Source organism: Papio anubis, chromosome 2 (genome assembly GCF_008728515.1).
Source record: "Papio anubis isolate 15944 chromosome 2, Panubis1.0, whole genome shotgun sequence".
NCBI lineage: Eukaryota > Metazoa > Chordata > Mammalia > Primates > Cercopithecidae > Papio > Papio anubis.
In genome coordinates, this window is record NC_044977.1 from 18,473,768 (window position 1) to 18,494,747 (window position 20,980).

The window sequence follows — 20,980 nt, forward strand, 5'->3', positions numbered from 1 at the left end:
GGCAACAACAGCCGAAACTCCGTCTCAAAAAAAAAAAATTTCGTTCTGAAAAATCTGAAAATTAATTTTTTACTTCAGAGTTGCTTTGAAAGATTAAATTTAATAGGATCTGCTTTGCCAGATTTTATCTATTAGGTTGATCAAAAATGCTTGAATATGAGCAGTTTCATACAGTACAACCTGATTAGAATCAGTTTCACATTAAATGAAACAATGCAGCCCTATATATTCCAAAGAAAAAAGTGTTTGCAGGAGAAAGATAACCTCAGCTACCCTGCAACATGCTAAAAATACCAACTACAACACATATGCAGCACCAGGTGTTACGGTGCTAGCTTCCCAGGTAACTCTGGGGAGGTAAGAGGCAGGGACATAGTTTAAAATAACTGACCAACACAAAAACGTCACGCTGCCAAAAATTTTCTTATCCCATTCCCGAAGGTGTTTTGTTTGTTCACTTAGCTTTTCCCTTTTCCACCTTCCACAGAAGGGACTGAAGGGTAATGAATCTTCAAGAATTAAGATTAGATAGAAACCTGAGTAACCAGCCATTTTACAGGCAATAATTGGCTACTGAGTAATGCTGGCTTTGTTCTAAGTCAGAAGCTGACTTGGTTATTTACTATAGAACACAAACATCCACAACCACTAAATGACTTCACAGAAAACTAGCCACATTAAGTATGACATTAGAGATAACAAAACTACTTTTGAGAACATAGTTTAAAATTCTGAAAAATAAAAGATAAAGATTTTCTTATTTCTAATAGGGGGAAGGGGTTCCCACATTTTCCAGAAGATAAAACAAGAGACCCAAACACAGGACATGACAGCCCTGTACAGCAAGATGCACTTTCCACAGTCAACCGGAGATTCCCTCTACTTCATCCTAAAGTGTTGAGATTTAAATCAATTCAGACTCTACATACAATTCTTTGAGTCTCTTTTCATTTTCAATTTTATTTTTTAAAAAAGACATTGAGGTTATGGTAAGAAATTATGAAGTTACTTTTTTTTAATCTGTCAATTGCTACAGTAGTGGAATAAATAAATAAGATTTTTTAAAAGTTCAATGTTTACAGACATACTTATAAAAAAAAATGACTGAATTAGAAGACATTTAAATAATGTTGATACACACCAGGAAGGGATTTAGGCAAGGAAAGGCACATCATATTACCACAAGAAATAAAGACCATAGTTGGAGGTTAATCGACAGCCAAAACTTTAGATCTTGTGGTAGGTTTCCCAGCTCTGGAGGGGTCATTACGGTGAAACGTTCTTTATGGTACTGGGCTGGAACAAATAAATAGCAGTTGGGAATTTTACTCTGTAACTGTAATATAATGTTAAAGAGAAAGCACACTTTTCATAACCCTGGTATGTGAAGAGGAAATTTAAAAATCCAAAACAATTTGGTAGTACTGAAAATCCTATGGAGAGTTAAAAATAATAATAGTAAGATTAATCCTCGCCCAGCTGAATTGGAATTCTTGCAGTTACAAAGTTAAAATTTCAAGTAAACACTGTATTTTTCACTTTTTGTAGACAGACACAGTGCAGATACAAACAGCTGCCATATCTCACCTCGGATGAAGCTATGTGTCAATGCTTAGGGAAAACGATCTTAGATAATTTCCCAATTTTACAGAGCTTAAATCTTTGAAAACAGCACTAACACTGCTGGCTGACTGGCTATCTACAACAGCAAAGTGAACATAAAGTTTTGACAAAGATGAGAGGTTTCCCCAAGAAACTAATACAGAGTTTTTAGTGGAACAGATACAGTTACTTTAGTTTTACTGAAAAGTCTAACAGACATTAGCACAACTTGTTTGGGGTCACATTCCTACTGCCAATTTTCTTTCATACATTTGTGTCAAGTCTTTATCCAGTTCTTTCTGTCTACGCCTAGATTAGTTTATTTGAAAGACGGCGTCACTTAAAGTAAACCACATACATTTTAGTGGTATTAAGTGTGTCTTTAGTGGTGAATGTGCATAAATAAAATAGATTTTCATAATAAAATGGTATATCCACAAATAAAATACAAATTAAAAACAATTGAGAGGTGGGGAAAATGTCAGTATTATTTTAAAAAAATACAAATGGCAATGGTAAAGCAGGCAGTTTCTTGCTCACGCCACGCGATAGGCCTTCATTAAGGTGTACTCCTTCCGGTTGGTGTGAGCAGCCCAGATGAAGAGCGCGGAGGCCATGAACTGCAAGGGAGCTGAGACACAAGCCAGGCAGAAGGACCATCCAAATTCACCGGATACACTGTCAGGGAGCTCCAGTTTCTGGTGGAGTAGTTCAATTCCAGCAACATAACAACTTACTGAGCCCAGTGTACACAGACCTTGGGGGAAAATTCAGAAAACAAAACAAAACATGGCTGGGTAAAAGCACAGTAAAGGGCTTTTCAGGCAATGAGACACGGCAGTTAATACATGAACATTTAAGATTTATAATTCTTTGGTCCCTAAAGAGACAGGAAGAAGCTAAAAGGTAACTATGATGACAAAACCTACCTGCAAGGAGATGGAGAATGCCCGTGGCAATGGTGGGATACAAGCTTCGGCAAATGCAAGCACAAAGTCCGATCAAAGCCCCAAAGCACATCAAACCTAAACTCACAAAAGGTAAAAGGAACTGGCAACGCCAAAGATCTGATTTTTAAAAAGAAAGAACAGAAATGTTACCATGATTTCAGACCATTTTCCCCACAATGGCAATTTCTTTCATATTCTAATTAGATCTTTTCTCAAAAAGTGAGAAAGTATTTTAACATTGAGGCCTCTTTTCTAAAGCACAATATTCAAAAGGATGCTAACCTTGTCCTGATAAAAGTAAAAGGACACTAACAGGTAGCAATTACTGAGGGTTCACTATGTTCCATGCTAGGTTTGTCTACACATTTTCTGTATTAATCCTCTCAACAACCCTAGAAAGTGGGTACAGTCAGCCCTCCATATCTGCAGGTTTTGCATCCACAGATTCAACTAACCAAGGGTTAAAAATATTCAGAAAATAAATAATGATACAAATTTACAAATATATAGTATAACAACTATTTACATAGCATTGATATTGTGTTCGGTATTATAAGCAATCTAAAGATGATTTAAAGTATACAGGAGGATTGTGTAGGTTATATGCTAATACAATGCCATTTTATATAAGGTACTTTAGCAACCTTGGAATTAGCAAGGGATCCTGAATCCAATCCCCCATAGCTACAGCTGTATGATTATTAATTCCATTTTGCAATTAAGGAAACTGAGGCAAGAGTCATAAATAACTTGTAAAAATAACACAGTAAGTGGTAGAGCCAGGATTTGATACAAATATCAGTCTGACTCTACCTACCAACAATATCTAGGTCTTTACAGGTTCTAAAGGCAGTAATAACAGGTAAATTAATGGTAATTACAAATGACCTGTCTTATAGGGCTGTTGAAAGAATATACATAAAGCACAAAGCAGAGAATCTAAAGGTAGTTTTAATTATCATAAATCCCTCATCAACATGGGAAGAAAACCTGATGACCTTACAAAACATGCCATTCCATTTTCAGACAATATTCATTATTAGAAATGTATTCATATCGATCTTCACCAAAGTTTACCTTTTGGTGCTGGTTTTGCTTTCTGGAACTTCTTAAGTGTTTTTCGAACTTACTTTCTTCAAACTTTCCTAGTAATAAACTGCTTGCTACATATTCTCTTTACAAAACTGAATACCTACACCTTATTCACTCTTTTCTCTTACAACATGGTCATTCTTCTGGGCAAGTCCCTGTAGCCCTGAAAACTGAGGCTCAAATCTGACGACAGTATTTCATGGGCCGCCTGATCATCAAGGAATAGGCTGTTCCTAATAAATACTTTCATATTTTTTGACATCTACCCTTTAGTTACTATCACCTAAGACTGGATAAACACTTCTGGCAGGCCTGACAACTCACTGACTCATTTAGAGCTTGCAGTCAACTTTTTTCACATATACCTATCTGAACGCAAGCAGTGGGAAGTGTTTAATTCAAGTAGAGGAATTTATAAGTTATCCCAACTAAATTTCCTCTTATTAAATGGGCCCACTAATATCTTTTGAAGGTCTAGATCTCATCATCCAATGAAGTAGTTGCCCCTGTCAACTTCAAATCATTTGAAATTTGGTAAGCAAGTATCTACCTTCTAAAATATCAACAGAATAGAGTTCATTGGATACTGTTAGAGATCTCATTTCAAGTTGGCACAATCTACTAACTCATCTTATTCCAAAAACATAGTCCAAAAAGAGACAAATAAAATTATCTTTGTTCCCCCAACTGTCCTGGTGAAATCAAAGTACTCACAGGTCCTAAGTAGATCAATCCCGCTATTGTGGTTTCCGGGATCAACAAATTTCTCCATGAACTGCTCAGTTAGTGTGAAACTCACACATTTTGTGACCACATCAAATGACTCTGGAACAAGAACAATTGCCTGTTGTTTTAATTATAAACATTTAACAAAAATCTCTTTCAGTAATTATTCTCTGAAGTAAAAAGTAAAGGACGTTTCCAGAGGGGTCAGCAACTCCTCTGGCCCTGACTGACACATAGGTTTCATAGATGTCCAATGGATGCCACTGGTTCTCAGTGGCAAGTGAAGACATAGACACAAGGAAGAAAAATAAAGTAGAAGCAGTAAAATGAATGGCAGAATAGCTATGTGGAAAGCCTAGAAGAAGGGGAGGGAACAAAGACAGAAATAAATAGGAATGTTGATCTTCTCATCCAACCCTGCTTTACCAACCATATCCCCACCTCAGGGAATGCCAACTCCACCCTTCCAGTTCTTCAGACCAGAAACTTTAGAGAAATTCTTGTACATTTACACTCCATCAGGAAATCCCAGGAATTCTTCCTTCAAACTATGTCCAGAATTCAGCTGCTGCTCAGTGCTACCATTCTGGTGTGAGTCATAACCATCACCTAACCTGAATTACTTCTATAGCCTCCTAACCGGAGTCTTCTAGCTTCCACCTTTGTCTGCTGCCTCTGTTCTCAGCCACGGTGACCAGATCATGGTTCAGCATTGTACTTGGAGTCAACACCAAAGTTCTCATTATGCCTAGAGTCCTCCAGGATTTGCCCCAGTCCCACTCCCACAGTAGGTCTTTGACAGCATACACCCAACTTCCCATCTCTCCCTCCATTCCAGCCCAGTGGCTTCCTTACTGGTCCTTGAATATTTCAGGCATGCTCCTGCCATAGGGCCTTTGCAGTAGATGTCCTTTCCAACCTAAATGACTTCCTCCCCATTTACCCATATGGCCAAATCTTTCATCTAGTCTTTACTTACATTCTTTACTCAAGTGGTGTCTTCTCAATGAGACCTACCTTAAGTATCCTATTGAAAATCATAACCTATGGCCACCAATATTCCTTTTCCCACATTTCCAAATCACTTTTGTGTTCTGTTTTGCCATAGCACGTGTCATTTTTTAACATACTAAATAATTGTTTATTCTGTTTATACTGTTACATTCTGTTCATTGCCTGTCATCCTTTATGAGAATGCTAGCTCCCCAGGAGTAAGGACTGTGTTCTCTTTCCTGATGTTCTCCCAGCTAAGAGGCCCTGGAACATGGAGGCATGCAATAAATTATTTGTTTAATGAATGACTAAATGGTAACACTCCAATATCAAGTGCTCCTGTAACCTCACAAGTCAAACTGAACATTTTACAATGAATTTTAACCAACTTTCTCTCCTTTCCTTCCAAATTACCTCCTTTTTTTTCCAGATACAATGACATATTATCATCCTTTTGATATATGGTAACACAAGCCTGTTCTGCTATGATTTGAATACAATGCTTCCCCACTAAGTGGCCAACAGAAGTAGTCATTAACGTTGTTCCTTACAAAGAGTTCTAAGGCTACCATTTTAATAAGTGGAAATTAAAAACTTTAAGTGTTAAATAAGAATGCCTGCAAAATAAACCTGAAAAAGTTTAGTTTTTTTTTTTTTACTTCTGTAATACAAATTTCGTAACCTACAAACTCTGCATCAAGATTGCTGTAAAACAGTCTCATACTTACACAGATTTAAATGTAGAGCTGGTCAAATTATATCCCCTAAAACATAGGAGTAAATGATAGATATGTATTATAATACAGCTAACCCATAAAAGGACAATTTGTTGAGTTGATTTTCGATGGTAGTCCTTTTACTAGTTACCAAATATTTTTAAAGTCTTTCGATGTACTTTTCCAACTATTTCTTTATGACGTGTTAGATTAATAAAAAGTGTTTTAATGTGTGAGTAAATAAAAAAAAATTTAATGGCTTTCCCAAGATAAGAAAAGTTCCTCATCCAACCAATATTGATGAGTACCATGGTAATGCAAAGAAGTTGGGGAGAGAAGGCAGTAGAAAGAGAAGATACACATGATTTATTTCTTTAAGGAGAGAGAGAACCAATAAACCTGCTTACATGTAACTGGGCAATCACTAGGTCGTTTTGTCTATTATTAACCAGGTAAAGAAGAGAGAAATTAAAATAAGAGAAATACCTGTCCTTTCTGGTGGGCTATACCAATGCATGTTTTTGGGTATGGTGATACACCGTCTCCACAATCCCACTGTGCCATTGTATCGAAAAAGTGCATCATTGTAAGTCTTTTCATCTGCCTCATCACTAATGAATTCATCCCAGATGCTTTTATTCAAATCACTGGAATTTTCTTGAACTGGACTTCGATATTCATACCAGAAGTCTGTGCCAATGGAGGCTGCCATGTAGATGGTGGAAATGAGGCTAAGCACACAAGCAATTACAAATGCTGTAGCAAAACGGTTATCCATTCTGGCATTCAGACTGCTCTGTTTAAAAGTTGAAGAAAGAAGAAAGTTAGTCTTAAAGGACAAATAAGAAAGACTATTTTGAATTATTCCAAATGCACCCTTTACCCAATTCCCCATCCCTTCGTACATATAACCATTAAGAATTTTTTTTTAGAAAGCAAGCATGTTTTTAATTAAGCTTAAAACAAAACTCATTCTCATAAAAGTACTTATTGAATGCTCACATACCCAGGATGCTACGGAGACAGAGGTCTTGTTCTCTAGTCTATCACCTGCATACTAAAACAGACAACACTGAAATGGACATACACATTACAGATACAAACAATAGACATGCCCATGGTCAGCAGTGTTACCGTGCACACATTTTAAATCACAGACTGAATTTTTGCACGAGCTGCAGAGGATTAAGTGTTCTGGGTTTGAGTGTTAAAAAGACACAGGAAAAAGCAGTGGAAATTGGCTTCTCCCAGTTTCCTCTGAAGAGGGAAGCCTCCTAAAACAAAGGTAAGAGTCAGGAGCCATACGGAAAACAGAGTTGAAGATGTTTGTTAACCCCGAGGGAAAGGTTGTTCTAGGTGTATAAAATAGCAAAGAGAACAATAACATATAATAATGCTAGATAGCAATCTCTCCCTAATCCATTAAAGCTAAGCCACGCTTCTTTACGCTGCCAAATGCTTCACTCCTATCTACTCTCCCTATTCCTTATACTTCTGAACCTCCTCAACTGAAACCTTGCTCTCTCCCTAAACCCTAAGTGCAACATATGTCCGCAAAAACTAAATGATCCCTCCTCAGCCAGACAGAAAACTCTCAAAATATCAACACTCCCAAGGCGTGGACAGGGCTCAACGGCAGTAGTAAATGGCCGCGGTAAAATGACTCAAGGCGGATCGCGCTGAGCCAAATACTACACGGCAAGTATACACCGTGACCGCACCAAACACCTTACAAAGGTGCACGAAAACAGACTCGCAAACTGGGGTTGCTGAGTTTGGAAAATTGGAAGTGACTCAGGAAAGGTAAGGGCAATGACAACGATAACTCAAAAAGTTGGATTTGCATTTTGATTTTTTAAAAATCCCCCCTTCATCCTGGTGCTCTCAAATGACCTTAAAGGGTCCCAGCACTGGGAACGGCGGTTCATCGAAGCCGGACGCCTGGAGCGGTCACCTCCAGGGCCTCACAGCGGGGCCGGAGAAGGCCAGGGCTGGGGCGGGGCAGTCGTGTGCGGCCCCCATCCTGAGTCCCCCAGTACCCGACCAGGCCCCGCCCTAGAGGGCTCGGCCCAGGGACAAACCCGCCGCTCGGAACCCGCCCAGTCCGGACCACGCCCGGGAAGGGGGCCCCGCTTCAAACCGCCGGGAACATCGAACCGCAACGCGACCCCCGCCCAGCGACGCAGGTCCCGCTCACTCACCGCCCATCCTCCTGCTCCGCCAGCTTCACCCTCTAGCTCAGACCACAGCACCCTACTCTCCCCGCGCCTCCTCTGACGCACTTCCCTGCAGAGCCCGCCCCCTCCATAACTCCCGCGCCTCCGCCTCCGCCCCCACTCCGGGCCGGGCCGCGGCCCGGGACCGAGGGGCCTTGTGGGAGTTGTAGGAGGGACAGACTGAAAGCTGTCTGAGGCGGCGATAGGCATCCTGGCGCCGCGCGCGGCGCATTGTGGGAGATGTAGTTCAGCTCCTCAGGGCAAGCCGGTGCGCAGAAGGGAAGTCTAGGCTGTTGGATTCTTGCATTTTAGGGAGGAAGGAACAATGGTCCAGAAAGTAAAGCGGACCTGTTTCCGGTCACCTCTAGTCAATGACCGTGACCTGTATAACTTAGGTCTGACTTTTAGGGCTGTGCTTTCCCTATCACACCACCCTGCCTCTAGATTTAAGTATAAATGAACAAAAATGGGATTCTACTTGTGAAACGTTGACCCATTTTATTTCCCTCTCCCAGAATCCCTCCCATTGGAGCAGAGTCCTTCTCGTTTTATTGCATAAGTTTAGGCTAAGAGGTATGTGACCTGGCAGACAGTATCCATCAAGAATGTAATGACATTATTTGGGTTTCATAAAATGTGTGTTTGTAGCTGCCTATTTTTTATGACAAGTGATACTAGTTTTCTATTGCAGTAATGTTGTTCCTTTTAAATTTTTTTCATTTAATTTTAAAAATATTAAGTTAATAATACTGAGCATACCAGATATGTCAAAAAATGAATAAAAAATTGTGGGTATAGTAGGAAAAAGACTGAAATTTGGGGAACATCACTCAAGTAGATAAGGTCAAGGACAGCATTGGAGATTGCAGATGATGTGTGGCACACAGGAAACAATGTTTCTGAGCCCTCAGGTTTAACACAGAAATTCATGGACAGGAAGCAGGGACATCTTAACAATAACATGAGTGGAACTATTAACGTGGCCTGGGACCAGCAAATGGTGGATTTCTCAACGGTAACCTACAGAGAAAACTGACTCAAGGACCAGAGGGGCTCTCAAACCTCCACTCTGTCCCCTAATGCCTTGTAATTTAGCACAGGAGAAAGATGGGAGCTTCAAGTTGATACTAAATTTCTACCACTTTGACAGATTAAAGGCATGGTATGTTTCTCTATCTGTAGTTACATTTCTTTCACCTGAGTGAACCGATATTCATATGCAGTACATAATAAGCTAGTAGCCAAATATATTCTAACATGACTCTGGATTTTTACATACAGCATACAATCAAAAAAAATTTGTCAGTGGCGGAGGGGCACAGGCAAATTGTCAGTGTGTAGTAAGACGCATAAATGCCTTTATACTCCAGGAAATGTCTTCATCCGTTAGCCTTCATTAGAAATCCCCTACTTTCCGCCGGGCGTGGTGGCTCACGCCTGTAATCTCAGCCCTTTGGGAGGCCGAGGCTTGCAGATCACGAGGTCAGGAGATGGAGACCATCCTGGCTAACACGGTGAAAACCTGTATCTACTAAAAGTACAAAAAAATTAGCCGGGCATGGTGGTGGGCGCCTGCAGTCCCAGCTATTTGGGAGGCTGAGGCAGGAGAGTCGCTTGAACCTGGGAGGCGGAGCTTGCAGTGAGCCAACATCGCACCACTGCACTCCAGCCTGGGCGACAGAGCAAGACTCCGTCTCAACAAAAAAAAAAAGAGAAATCCCCTACTTTCGGATTTACCTCTCCACTGAGATCTTGTGGTCAGTAAACCAGGCAAAAGAGAAGTTTAAAGGAGAGTAAAGAAGAAACAACTTCAGTCTACAGATAAAGGAACTAGAGAGAGTAACTGACTTGGTAGCAAACTTGGATATTAGAGTAACTGACTGCCATGGTAGCACACTTGAATATACTCGTTTTGTGACTTTGGAGAATTAACCTTCTTTAAGTCTCGGTTGTCTTTTCTCGAAAATATGGATGTTGACAGTAGCATCTATCCCACATGATCATTAAGAAGATTGAGAAAATACATATACAATGCCCAGCACAGGACCTGAGGCTTAGGAAAGAATCATTAAATTATTAGTGTTTGCAAATATTCGTTGAACGTCTACAATATTTGAGTAAGCTTAGTGAAAACAGCTTTTTTTTTTTTTTTTTTTTTTTTTTTTTTGTTTTTTTTTTTTTTTTTTTTTTTTTTTGGTTTTTTTGGTTTTGTTTTGTTTTTGTTTTTGTATTCTAATACAGTTCCAGTCAGTGTGGCTGGTTCATTTCAGCTCCTTCAGTGCCAAAGTAGGAGACAGGGACTGCTTCACTTTCTCTGCCTTCTCTTTGTCACTGGTGACCAGGGTATAAAGATATCTGCCGCATCGAACTTTAAACTTCACATTGTCCTTATTTTTCTTGATCTTGACAGATTTGGCATCCTTTGTCGGGCTGTGAGCCGAAAGTCCTTGATTTCCTCAATTTTCGGAGGCATGGCGAAAAGGCACTTAGGGAGCAGGCGTGGACCTGCTCCCTGCACCCATTCATCGAGCAGTGACCGGGAAAAAAGGACGAAAAAGACAAACAGCTTTTAAAGCTCCTAGATTAACCCTAGAGGCTACCCCTAAATGGAGATAAGCCATTTATAGAGATAGGTGTTTCTGCTCGCTTCAGCAGGTTTGAGAAGCTCTGGACTGACCACCAAATGACTAGGAAAGATTTGCCAGGGCTAGTATTTTGGGCATCCTTGTTTAGCCCTGTTCAGTAGATTCCCAGGCCTGGGTTCGTATCATACACAAGTCGTCATGACTCAGGAGGTGGATGTTTCTGGGAAGACCTGCAAAGGAGGATGATACTTGCACCCTTCAAGTCTTCAGAATGCCTAGAAAACACGCAGGATGCATTTCACTGACCAACCTAGTGTAAACCTGGAGGTGTCTACATGTTTGTGGTTTCGATCACCCTGAGAGAGGACCTGAACGGCCTTTTCACACCCAGTTTCACCAACCACACAACCGTATTTCTGGTTTATCGCTGCATCTTTGGTGTTTCCTAATTTCTATTTATGCTTGTTTGTTGTATGAGTAGGTAAAATAAATCCTTAATTAATTAATGGAGCTAAATTTCTACTTCTGCTTCTTACTCTGCTGTTTGAGAAACGGTAGCTAGCCTCATATTTTCACAAATATGAAAGATGATTTTGTGCAACCATGTGGAGATTATGGAATTTAGGTTTAAAAGCAAAGTTAAATGAGGCATCTACCTTAACTTGTTAAAGATGGTTCTAGTTTCCACAGGAAGGCATTATAGTTATAGCGCATTTAAAATAAAACCGATAACTGAAAATCTAGATACTCAGATGTTGTAACTTGTTTTTACTATGTACTTATGAAACAACCCTTCACACTAGAATTTCCATCAATACCAAATTCCCCAATACATTTCATATTATTTTATTTTTAATTGCACATTTTTAGGAATTAAAAGTTATATCTACATTATAAGATATATTTACATTATGTTTTTTCATGTAATTTTTTTCCTGGTTGTTTTCTTTATGAAATTCAGAAAGGAAGAAAATGGGAATATGTACAATTCTGGGTTCCAATCAAAAACCATTTTTTAAAATGTACCTACCTTTGAATTTCCTTGCACCCATTCACTGTCGAACAATAACAGAATCAAGATCAAGGCAAATAGAAAAATGCATCTAAAATGTCTCCTTCTTTTTTTTTTTTAGCAGTTCCAGTAAAGTGCCACATATAGTAAAAAAAAACTATAATTTTTAGATGCCCATGCTCCTGAAAGACAGCGAATGAGCCATATGTAAATGAGGAGTTTAAGTTTAAATTATCCTTTATTTAAAAATTATCAATGGATCTTTGGTTAATGACCCCTTTATGGACCCCAGGGTCCTCATTAGTAAAACAGTCATACTAATGATCATTAATATCACTTTACAATTTTACACTCTAAAATTTTACAGTTTATAATTCTACCGGAAGAAGAATAATGCAACTACAAAATATAGTGTTTCATAGATCCACAGCATTAGAGTTTCATTGCAGAATTTATATACCCTATCCCTCAAGCCTAGGCAATGTACTAGAAGCAGAGATAGTGGCAATTGTAGTTTGCCAAGGAAAAGGAGGAAGACTATGTGCATTCTGATTAGAAAAGATACCAATAAAAAGCCCTTGCTATTTCAAACATTAACAGTAATTATGAAGGTAAAATTATGGAAGGAAACTTTTGTGATTTCTTCTAATTGACATTTATTAGTATAGAGTTATGAGTATGAATTGTGGACCTCCCAAAAATATCTTTTCAAAAAAATCTTTATTGCAGATAAGAAACTAATGTAATAAATTAATTTAATTATTAATAAACTTGAGTCTTCATTGAGAGAGACCTCTTCTCATCACTATCCATCATACTTATTATGAGTCCATGGTAGTGATATTTTTCACATTTATTGGTTTGCAAGTTGCTTCTGATTCAACAAGATGTGCTAAGTGAAAACATTAGCATAAGTTGACAAAAAAATATGCTGCATTAACTTAGAAACATCTCTTCATATTAGTTTATGATGTGACAATCCTAGGATCAAATAGAAAATGGAAGTTGTCTAAGAAGTTTGTGAAAAGTCCCTACTCTTCGGAAATAACTCAGAATTCAAGCATGATTCATCCCAGATCTACAATCATTTATTGACCATCTATTGCTTGCCAGACACTCTGGTGGATGCCAAGGACACCAACATAAATAAACACAATTTTTGTTATGCACAACCTAAATTCAGATTAAATCTACTATTATGAAGAAACCTAAAGTATATATTCCTAGAATAGTAACATCATTTCTATCTATATAAGTGTTAGTTACCAAGGGAAATAACCCAGTAAATTAAGTGGGCGCCCTCCTAATAGTGAATACATGCCCCTTAATTTGGCATGATGTGATATTAAATTATATAGCACTAAATTCTCCAAGTAACTGAGAATTTAAAAATAAAAATAAACTCCTAGAGTATAAACAGTATTATCAGTTTTCTTAAACTTAACCATTTGACTTTGCACTTTATGGTACTTGTAAGAAATGAACAAGATAATGTACCTAACAAGTGAATATATAATGACACTGTTTGATACGATTAATGAGAAATAATTAGTTGCTTCACGTTCTTTGCCATTTATTCTGGGACATATGAGCAGAGCATGTGTGAGTCAAAGGCTTTGTATCCAGGGATTTCTTTCTTCTGTGCTATACGCATGTAATCTGATGAGTCTCCACCTGATACGGTGGTTGACAGGGAAGAGGCCGAAGTAATAGAATCATAAGTTCAATAAGCCTAATTGGGGTGGCTCTATTATTAAATCTTCAGCCTGCTGGTGAAGCAGAGGCTGCAAGCTGCAGCAAATAATAATGGATCCACTTGAGCAGACGTTTCAGTAGAGAAAACCTTTCTTTGTCTTCATCTTCAACACCTGAACCAGTTCTGAGCATAACTCAGGAGTTGGAACATGGAATAAGTAGGGCCTAGAAATCTAAATTAATTCCTCAAATTTTGTGATATTCAGACTGAAAGACTTCCACAAATTTCAAATTTTGAGGTAACTTTTAAGTCTTTTTAAAAAGTTAGTCAAAATAATAACAAAACATAATATATAATGTTGGTTAACTTACGTGAATTAGAACAGTGATTCTAAACTTTAGTGTGTATGAGAATCACCTTGAATGCTTTTTAAATACAAAGTCCTAGACTTCTTCCCCAGTAATTCTGACTGAAGACATCTAGAATAGGGTTTGGCAATCTACAGCTTAGCAGGTGTCCCTGATGACTCTAATCTCGGTAATACTATCTGACATTCACAAATTCAAAACAATGGCTTTTTTAAGAGTCCAAAAAGAACTTTAGTTGGGTAACTTCTGTATGCTGGAGGCCAGTCCAGAGATAACTAATGGATTCTTCCTTCAGGTTGCTCATTATCAGCTGCGGGGTCAGATACAAAGATAACTAACAGTGTGAAATGAGACAAGTACTTTGTAACCAGTATTTTTAAAGTTCTTAGGAAATACAAAGGAAGAAGCAGTTATTTCTGCCAGGAGTCAGGGAGGAAAGTTGAGCGTTATTTTCTGAGAAATGGCATATATGCTCTAATTCAGTTACTAATACTTACATCTTATTCTATTTTTTTTTGTTTTTGCCATCACTCTGTTTACACTGACTTTTCATATGTTTATGGAACCCAGTGTTGCTTTTGAGTTTTGATCTATGTGTAGGTGTCTATTTTATTGTTAGTATCTTCATGTTTATTTGAAAGAACACTCAAAGTCCTAAAACTGACCGTTGTACCAGCTTATTTACAACCCCACTTTAACCAGCTTTATTGTGGATTCTGTCTTGTACTAGCATTGCACTCTGAGGTACTAAAAGACTGGCACTATGCTATGTGCCTGTTTTTGGCTTAAAACATTTAATTTGTTTTCTGATTTGGGTACCAAGATACTGTTGATCGACGGTGGGTATTCTCACACTGTAGCATTCTACCATTAAATATCATACTTCAAAGTGGCCATATATGATAAAGCAAATGATTTTATCTACAACTGCTTCAATAGTTTGCTGAGGAAATCGGATTTGAGATAGTTTACATCGGCAGTCCAGCAACCTTTGAAATTTGAAAAAAAAAAATGTAAGGGATACAGAATGAATGTGCAGCCAAATATTTTCATCTACAGTATGAGCATGAACTCTTTTTCCATTTTATAATATCTTTAGGTAGAATTCTTGAGACATGTCATTTCAAAGGATTAAAAAAAAAGAAGTAGAAAAACCTTAGACCCAGAATCAACCTTATTTTCTCAAATGCCAAAAGAACTTATGGTTCTAGGGTACAACGTTCTAATATTAAAATTTCAGTACACCTAAAGAATATACATGATTAGTACTTTAACACACAGGCACACAGATAAAGATGATGTGTTTAAATATTCTATATTACCCTATTAATCTTTTTCGAGTAAATATTGTCCTACTCCAATTTTTGACAAAATGAATGATTCTATTAAATAATTAAAGCTTACCCAGTGGGAAAGATTTCTGTCCCAGAAATGTCAAAGCGGTTAATTAGTTTCTCTGATCTGTAGTCTATATTTAGTAAAGAATATGCCCTCCATGAAATTAAATGAATTGCGCACAGCAGCCAGGGACACAGGAGAAGGGAGGCTCAGGCCCACAAATCAACTCCAGAGTGACTTCTGGGACTGTCCCAGGTCAGAGGAGCCTTCAACCTTCCCTGACCTCAGCTTACTTGCCTAAGACGCAGGTGACACTGTACCGTATCAGGAGGAAGAGGGAAGGAGGAAGAACAACCAGCGGGATGATTCTTTTTAATATACTAATTACTGAAGAAATAACAATTCAGCAGGGCCAGGCTTGGTGACCCATGCCTGTAATCCCAGCATTTTGGGAAGCCAAGATGGGGAGATCGCTTGAGCTCAGGAGTTCCTGACCAGCATGGGCAACATGGGGAAAACCCATCTCTACAAAAAATGCAAAAATTAGTCCGGCATGGTGGTGCATGCCTGTAGTCTTAGCTACTCAGGAGGTTGAGGTGGGAGGATTGCATGGGCCTGGCAGTGAGCTGTGTTCAAAACACTGAACTCCAGCCTGGGTGACAAAGTGACACCCTAGTGAGACCCTGTCTCAAAAATTAAACAAACAAATGAAAAAACAACTTAAGAAAGGACTTCAAATGTTTAATGACTATATTTTCATCTACAAACATACATTTTTCTATGAATAGCAGTATCAACCTGAAACTAGAATTCTGAAGATTAAATCAGATAGGAGAAAAGGAGAGTGCAAGAGAGCCTTGAGTCACTTTGGCCAGTAAAGAGCTGAAATAAATGGAGTCCGTTTCAAAATGTGTTATATTTTACTATGGTCATCATAATATAAAAGGAAACATATGAGAGGAAAATGTGATAGAATTCTTTCTGTTTTAGCCTTTTCCCCAAGTGTTTTAAATGTACCAAAAAATCTTCCCTTTTATAGTGTCCATGCTGGCACCTCCATTATGATGTCACTTATAGGTCTATCTGTTGCCAGATCAGTAATCAGCAATTCCAAAAGTAATGTTCACTCATGTGTGGAGGTACCAGAAGGCCATGGCTCAGAAGCTAAAAAAAAATCACTGCTACAAAGGTGTGGTGTAATGAAGAGAAGATCAGAGGGGATGAAGTCTGATGAAGCATATTTGAGGGTTAATAGGAAGAAAATCTCCAAATCAATGATGTTAACTCTTAACAAAAGGGAAGTTCACTGGTTGAATTACAATAGCAGATAGGAGGGTAAAAATAGCAATTTGAGATTTTTAAACCTGTGTTTGTAAGTTACATAAATAACAACAATACCTGAAGTTAGACCCCAGTGAATTCATTTCTGCTAGTTATGCTGGATAACAAAAAGAATGTTCTAAATCAAACCTAATAAACTACCATGTCCAAAGCACCAACTATGTGCAAGATGCTATGCTAGTTGTAGTGGAAATTTTTAAATAATAATAATAAGAGCACAAAATGTGGTCCCAGTCTTTGGGGGATTTTTTAAAAGTTATGAAACAGAATTGATTACATGTGAAATGAAAGAGCCAAATAGATGGGGAGATTCTCATGCCCTAATTGGAATCATGTTGTTTGACCTAGTTGTAGACTGGTACAATTTGGGAAAATTTTCATTCACTCTTTACACAAATGAAAGACTAGTTTTCTTCCTATTTCACCAACAAAGTAAATAAAAAGAATACATCATCATTGCCTTACAATTCTAAAAGTAGAACAGTATCTTCTATGTGAAACAGAAGGCTAGATCAAAATAAATTTCAGTGTCAAAAGCAAAGGAGGTCTTTAAAGGAAGTGAAAAAATCAAGTTAATTCACTTCTTAATTACTGGCCTTAAAGAAATAAATTGAATATCTTGAAAAAAGAACTCAAAAAGCATCTCAGTTTCACGAGCAAATGCAAATAAAAAAAAACCACAACCACAACCAACCAACACCAATCAGAGTGGTGCTCCTTGTGGGCCCTTTCTGAGGATTGGCAGAAACTGCATTTTTTAATCTCGGCTTTCATGTTTGTCCAAGATCTTTAAAGGGAGGGGAAAAAATAGAGAAAGAGGCAGGTACTGTATAAAAGAAGCTCCCTTGAGGTTTCTGAAATTTACACAAAAACATCATAGGTGAGGAAACTCACCAGATTTGGCACCTGCTCTTTGGTGATGGACCCAGAAGAAACTTCAGTTTATTTGGATTATTACTATGCTACAAGCCCAAACCCGGACATCAGGGAGACCCACTCCCATGTTCCTTACACCTCTGTCTTCCTTCCAGTCTTTTACACAGCTGTGTTCCTGACTGGAGTGCTGGGGAACCTTGTTCTCATGGGAGCGTTGCATTTCAAACCCGGCAGCCGAAGACTGATCGACATCTTTATCATCAATCTGGCTGCCTCTGACTTCATTTTCCTTGTCACGTTGCCTCTCTGGGTGGATAAAGAAGCATCTTTAGGACTGTGGAGGACGGGCTCCTTCCTGTGCAAAGGGAGCTCCTACATGATCTCCGTCAATATGCACTGCAGTGTCTTCCTGCTCACTTGCATGAGTGTTGACCGCTACCTGGCCATTGTGTGCCCAGTCGTATCCAGGAAATTCAGAAGGACAGACTGTGCATATGTAGTCTGTGCCAGCATCTGGTTTATCTCCTGCCTGCTGGGGTTGCCTACTCTTCTGTCCAGGGAGCTCACGCTGATTGATGATAAGCCATACTGTGCAGAGAAAAAGGCAACTCCACTTAAACTCATATGGTCCCTGGTGGCCTTAATTTTCACCTTTTTTGTCCCTTTGTTGAGCATTGTGACCTGCTACTGTTGCATTGCAAGGAAGCTGTGTGCCCATTACCAGCAGTCAGGAAAGCACAACAAAAAGCTGAAGAAATCTATAAAGATCATCTTTATCGTCGTGGCAGCCTTTCTTGTCTCCTGGCTGCCCTTCAATACTTTCAAGCTCCTGGCCATTGTCTCTGGGTTGCAACAAGAACGCTATTTTCCCTCAGCCATTCTTCAGCTTGGTATGGAGGTGAGTGGACCCTTGGCATTTGCCAACAGCTGTGTCAACCCTTTCATTTACTATATCTTCGACAGCTACATCCGCCGGGCTATTGTCCACTGCTTGTGCCCTTGCCTGAAAAACTATGACTTTGGGAGTAGCACCGAGACATCAGATAGTCACCTCACTAAGGCTCTCTCCACCTTCATTCATGCAGAAGATTTTACCAGGAGGAGGAAGAGGTCTGTGTCCCTCTAAAGGGAACTGTGACATTTCAAGCTCTGTTGGTGGGTTAGGAGTTAATTTTTGTCAGCAACAAAGAAAGAAGTGTTAATGATAGGATTCACGTTGCTTCATAGATGCAAGGAAGAGTTCGTTTTTAAAGAGAGGACTGAAAAAATCCCTGTGTTGTGGATATAATTAGGCCATGTGCTGTTTTCTCAGCTGAGCAGCCTTCTTCACCCTTGCCAATCAAGTCCACCAGAGAAAATTCAATTCCCATCTGTCCTTGAACTCTTGGATAAAGGCTCCTGCTTGAACCAGTCCCTTTCTTCATGATTGTTAATGCACATTTGGGCCTTTCCTCTCTCAAAAACCACGGTACCTTCATCCCCACCACCCTTCATACTGGGCTCCAAATTGGTCTACATTTAAATGATTCTGCCTACTTTCAGAATCATTTAGAATCTGCCTATTTCAGATGAGAAATGCAGTAACAATGCAGGTAACAAAAATATAATATACCTGCACTCTGCAATTAATTGTTTCTGAGTTACTAAGCTAGATTCTGACCTCAATCTTTGAAGCTCTGTACAGTGATTCTTCGTCATCTTCCAACATTGTGCTTCATCCTATGCCTATTCACAATGGCTTTGGATTGGCAAAAACAACTCATGGGGATTTTGTATTGTGTTTATGATTTGGGACTTTATCATATGGTCTTCTAGTATTTTAACACATAAACATATGACAGGATTCAACCTCTATTTGCTTTATAAGATATTGATAAAAATGTATCTCATTCATAATGGTGCAGCGACTACTTTTTAATGGAGTTTTACTATGCTCTTTCGTTTTCATTGCCTTTATAAATTAGGATTTGACTTTGCTTTAATTACGTGTTTTTAATTACCCAGTTATCTGGTTATCAAATGAAAATGTTATTACTAATATAATTGGAACTCATCAAATCCTTAACTCTACCCCAATGCAGATTATCATTTTGTATTTTAATTAAAATGTTAGTGCTACACATTCCCTATAGCATCATTTGCTTGGTGCCTATAATTTCAAGACAAGATCCAGTAATATAGGGAGACAGGCTGCTCTGTATTCAGCTGAAGTAGAAAATCTCTAACAAAGGTATCACTTGTATTTTACATACATTTTTTCCATACACAGAAACCTTCTTGAATTCCTTTACCCAATAAATAGTTATTGAGTCAATTTGTACCTGTATTACTTTTGAAGACTTTGATGTGAAAAACATGTAATTAGAGTGGCAACCACAAAAGACTCTGCAGCAGCAAGCATGCTACTGTAAACATCTTTTGATTCAAGGGAAAGTGGGTTATGTTTTTACCTCCACTGTTGACTTGAATGAATTACCATTTTACTTCTAAATATTAGATTTGAAAATCAGAAAAAACTTAGAATCCTTTCAAAGACTAGCCAATTTAATTTCATCTCATGTATCTTTCATATTAAGAGAAACCTCAAATATTGGACATCTCCCTGTAGCCTAATTAAAAGCTGAAAATAGAGCTTTTGGTTTTATAAATTGGCAAACTTGTTAATTTTTCTTAAATTGTTATTAAATAAAAGTATAATTTCCTTACATAAGTATTCTGCTGAACTGTATTAATTTCTAACAACATATTAATATTAATCCTAATTCTAATAACCTTTTAGTAAATTATTATGGTTATAGAAAAAAAGACCATGTAAATAATAACAAATAAATTAAATATTCTTGGAAAACTTCAAAACTAAATTCAATGCAATTGAATAGATCTCCAAAAGTTAAACAAAAACAAAATATAGAAGGTAGAAGACACACATTTCTTTAAAACAAATCAGCAAAAACACCGTTACTAATCATGAAAGTTACTGCCTTTGAAAAATACTGCCTTTAAAAAATAGCTGAATCAATCAGCTAAGTTATTGGTTGGGAAAGGAGAAAACCTGGCCTATTAATTTTAGCTTCACCCTTAATGTTATGATACTAATAAGGTCATTTTAATCTTTCATACCTAAATGTAGTGGGTAATATCTATGTCTATAGAATTATCAAGGATACTGTAAAAAGTTACTATATAAAGTGATTTTACTTCTAAATATTAGATTTGAAAATCAGAAAAAACTTAGAATCCTTTCAAAGACTAGCCAATTTAATTTCATCTCATGTATCTTTCATATTAAGAGAAACCTGAAATATCGAACATCTCCTTGTAGCCTAATTAAAAGCTGAAAATAGTTTTTGGTTTTATAAATTGGCAAACTTATGAATTATTGATTAATTAATTGTTATTAATTATTAATTATTGACTACTTACAAATTTTCAAACTAACATCAAATAATTCTTAATCATTCTCATTTTT

The 20,980-nt window shown here is 38.0% G+C and overlaps 2 protein-coding genes and 1 pseudogene across 9 annotated transcripts; 1 reads left to right on the top strand and 2 right to left on the bottom strand.

Moving 5' to 3' along the window:
- Window positions 1–934: 934 nt before the first annotated feature.
- On the bottom strand, window positions 935–8,500 carry CLDND1 (claudin domain containing 1). Of its 8 annotated transcripts, none has more exons than XM_003893843.3 (6): window positions 8,281–8,500; window positions 7,086–7,129; window positions 6,566–6,875; window positions 4,359–4,469; window positions 2,532–2,669; window positions 935–2,359 (listed from the first exon to the last, which is right to left on the bottom strand). In XM_003893843.3, exons 1-6 carry the CDS (start codon window positions 8,285–8,287, stop codon window positions 2,139–2,141), a joined length of 831 nt encoding a protein of 276 aa, XP_003893892.1. In that variant the 5' UTR covers window positions 8,288–8,500; the 3' UTR covers window positions 935–2,138. The 8 variants fall into 8 exon arrangements, with proteins under 8 accessions (XP_003893892.1, XP_009197109.1, XP_009197120.1 ...); XM_009198845.2 differs by having other exon boundaries at window positions 7,086–7,136; window positions 8,281–8,495; XM_009198856.2 differs by having other exon boundaries at window positions 7,086–7,151; window positions 8,281–8,419.
- Window positions 8,501–9,928: 1,428 nt separating this feature from the next.
- LOC110742508 lies at window positions 9,929–15,782 on the bottom strand (annotated as a pseudogene).
- Window positions 15,783–17,425: 1,643 nt separating this feature from the next.
- On the top strand, window positions 17,426–19,490 carry GPR15 (G protein-coupled receptor 15). The gene has a single exon (XM_009198883.4). It carries the CDS (start codon window positions 17,555–17,557, stop codon window positions 18,635–18,637), a length of 1,083 nt encoding a protein of 360 aa, XP_009197147.1. The 5' UTR covers window positions 17,426–17,554; the 3' UTR covers window positions 18,638–19,490.
- The last annotated feature ends 1,490 nt before the right edge of the window (window positions 19,491–20,980 follow it).

Coding starts and splice junctions, on each gene's coding strand:
- CLDND1 (XM_003893843.3), bottom strand. Junction 4,470..6,565: donor TAGCCCACCAGAAAGGACAG/GTATTTCTCTTA, acceptor TTCTTGTTCCAG/AGTCATTTGATGTGGTCACA. Junction 2,360..2,531: donor CATTCTCCATCTCCTTGCAG/GTAGGTTTTGTC, acceptor TTTTCCCCCAAG/GTCTGTGTACACTGGGCTCA.
- GPR15 (XM_009198883.4), top strand. CDS start 17,555: ATGGACCCAGAAGAAACTTCAGTTTATTTGGATTATTACTATGCTACA.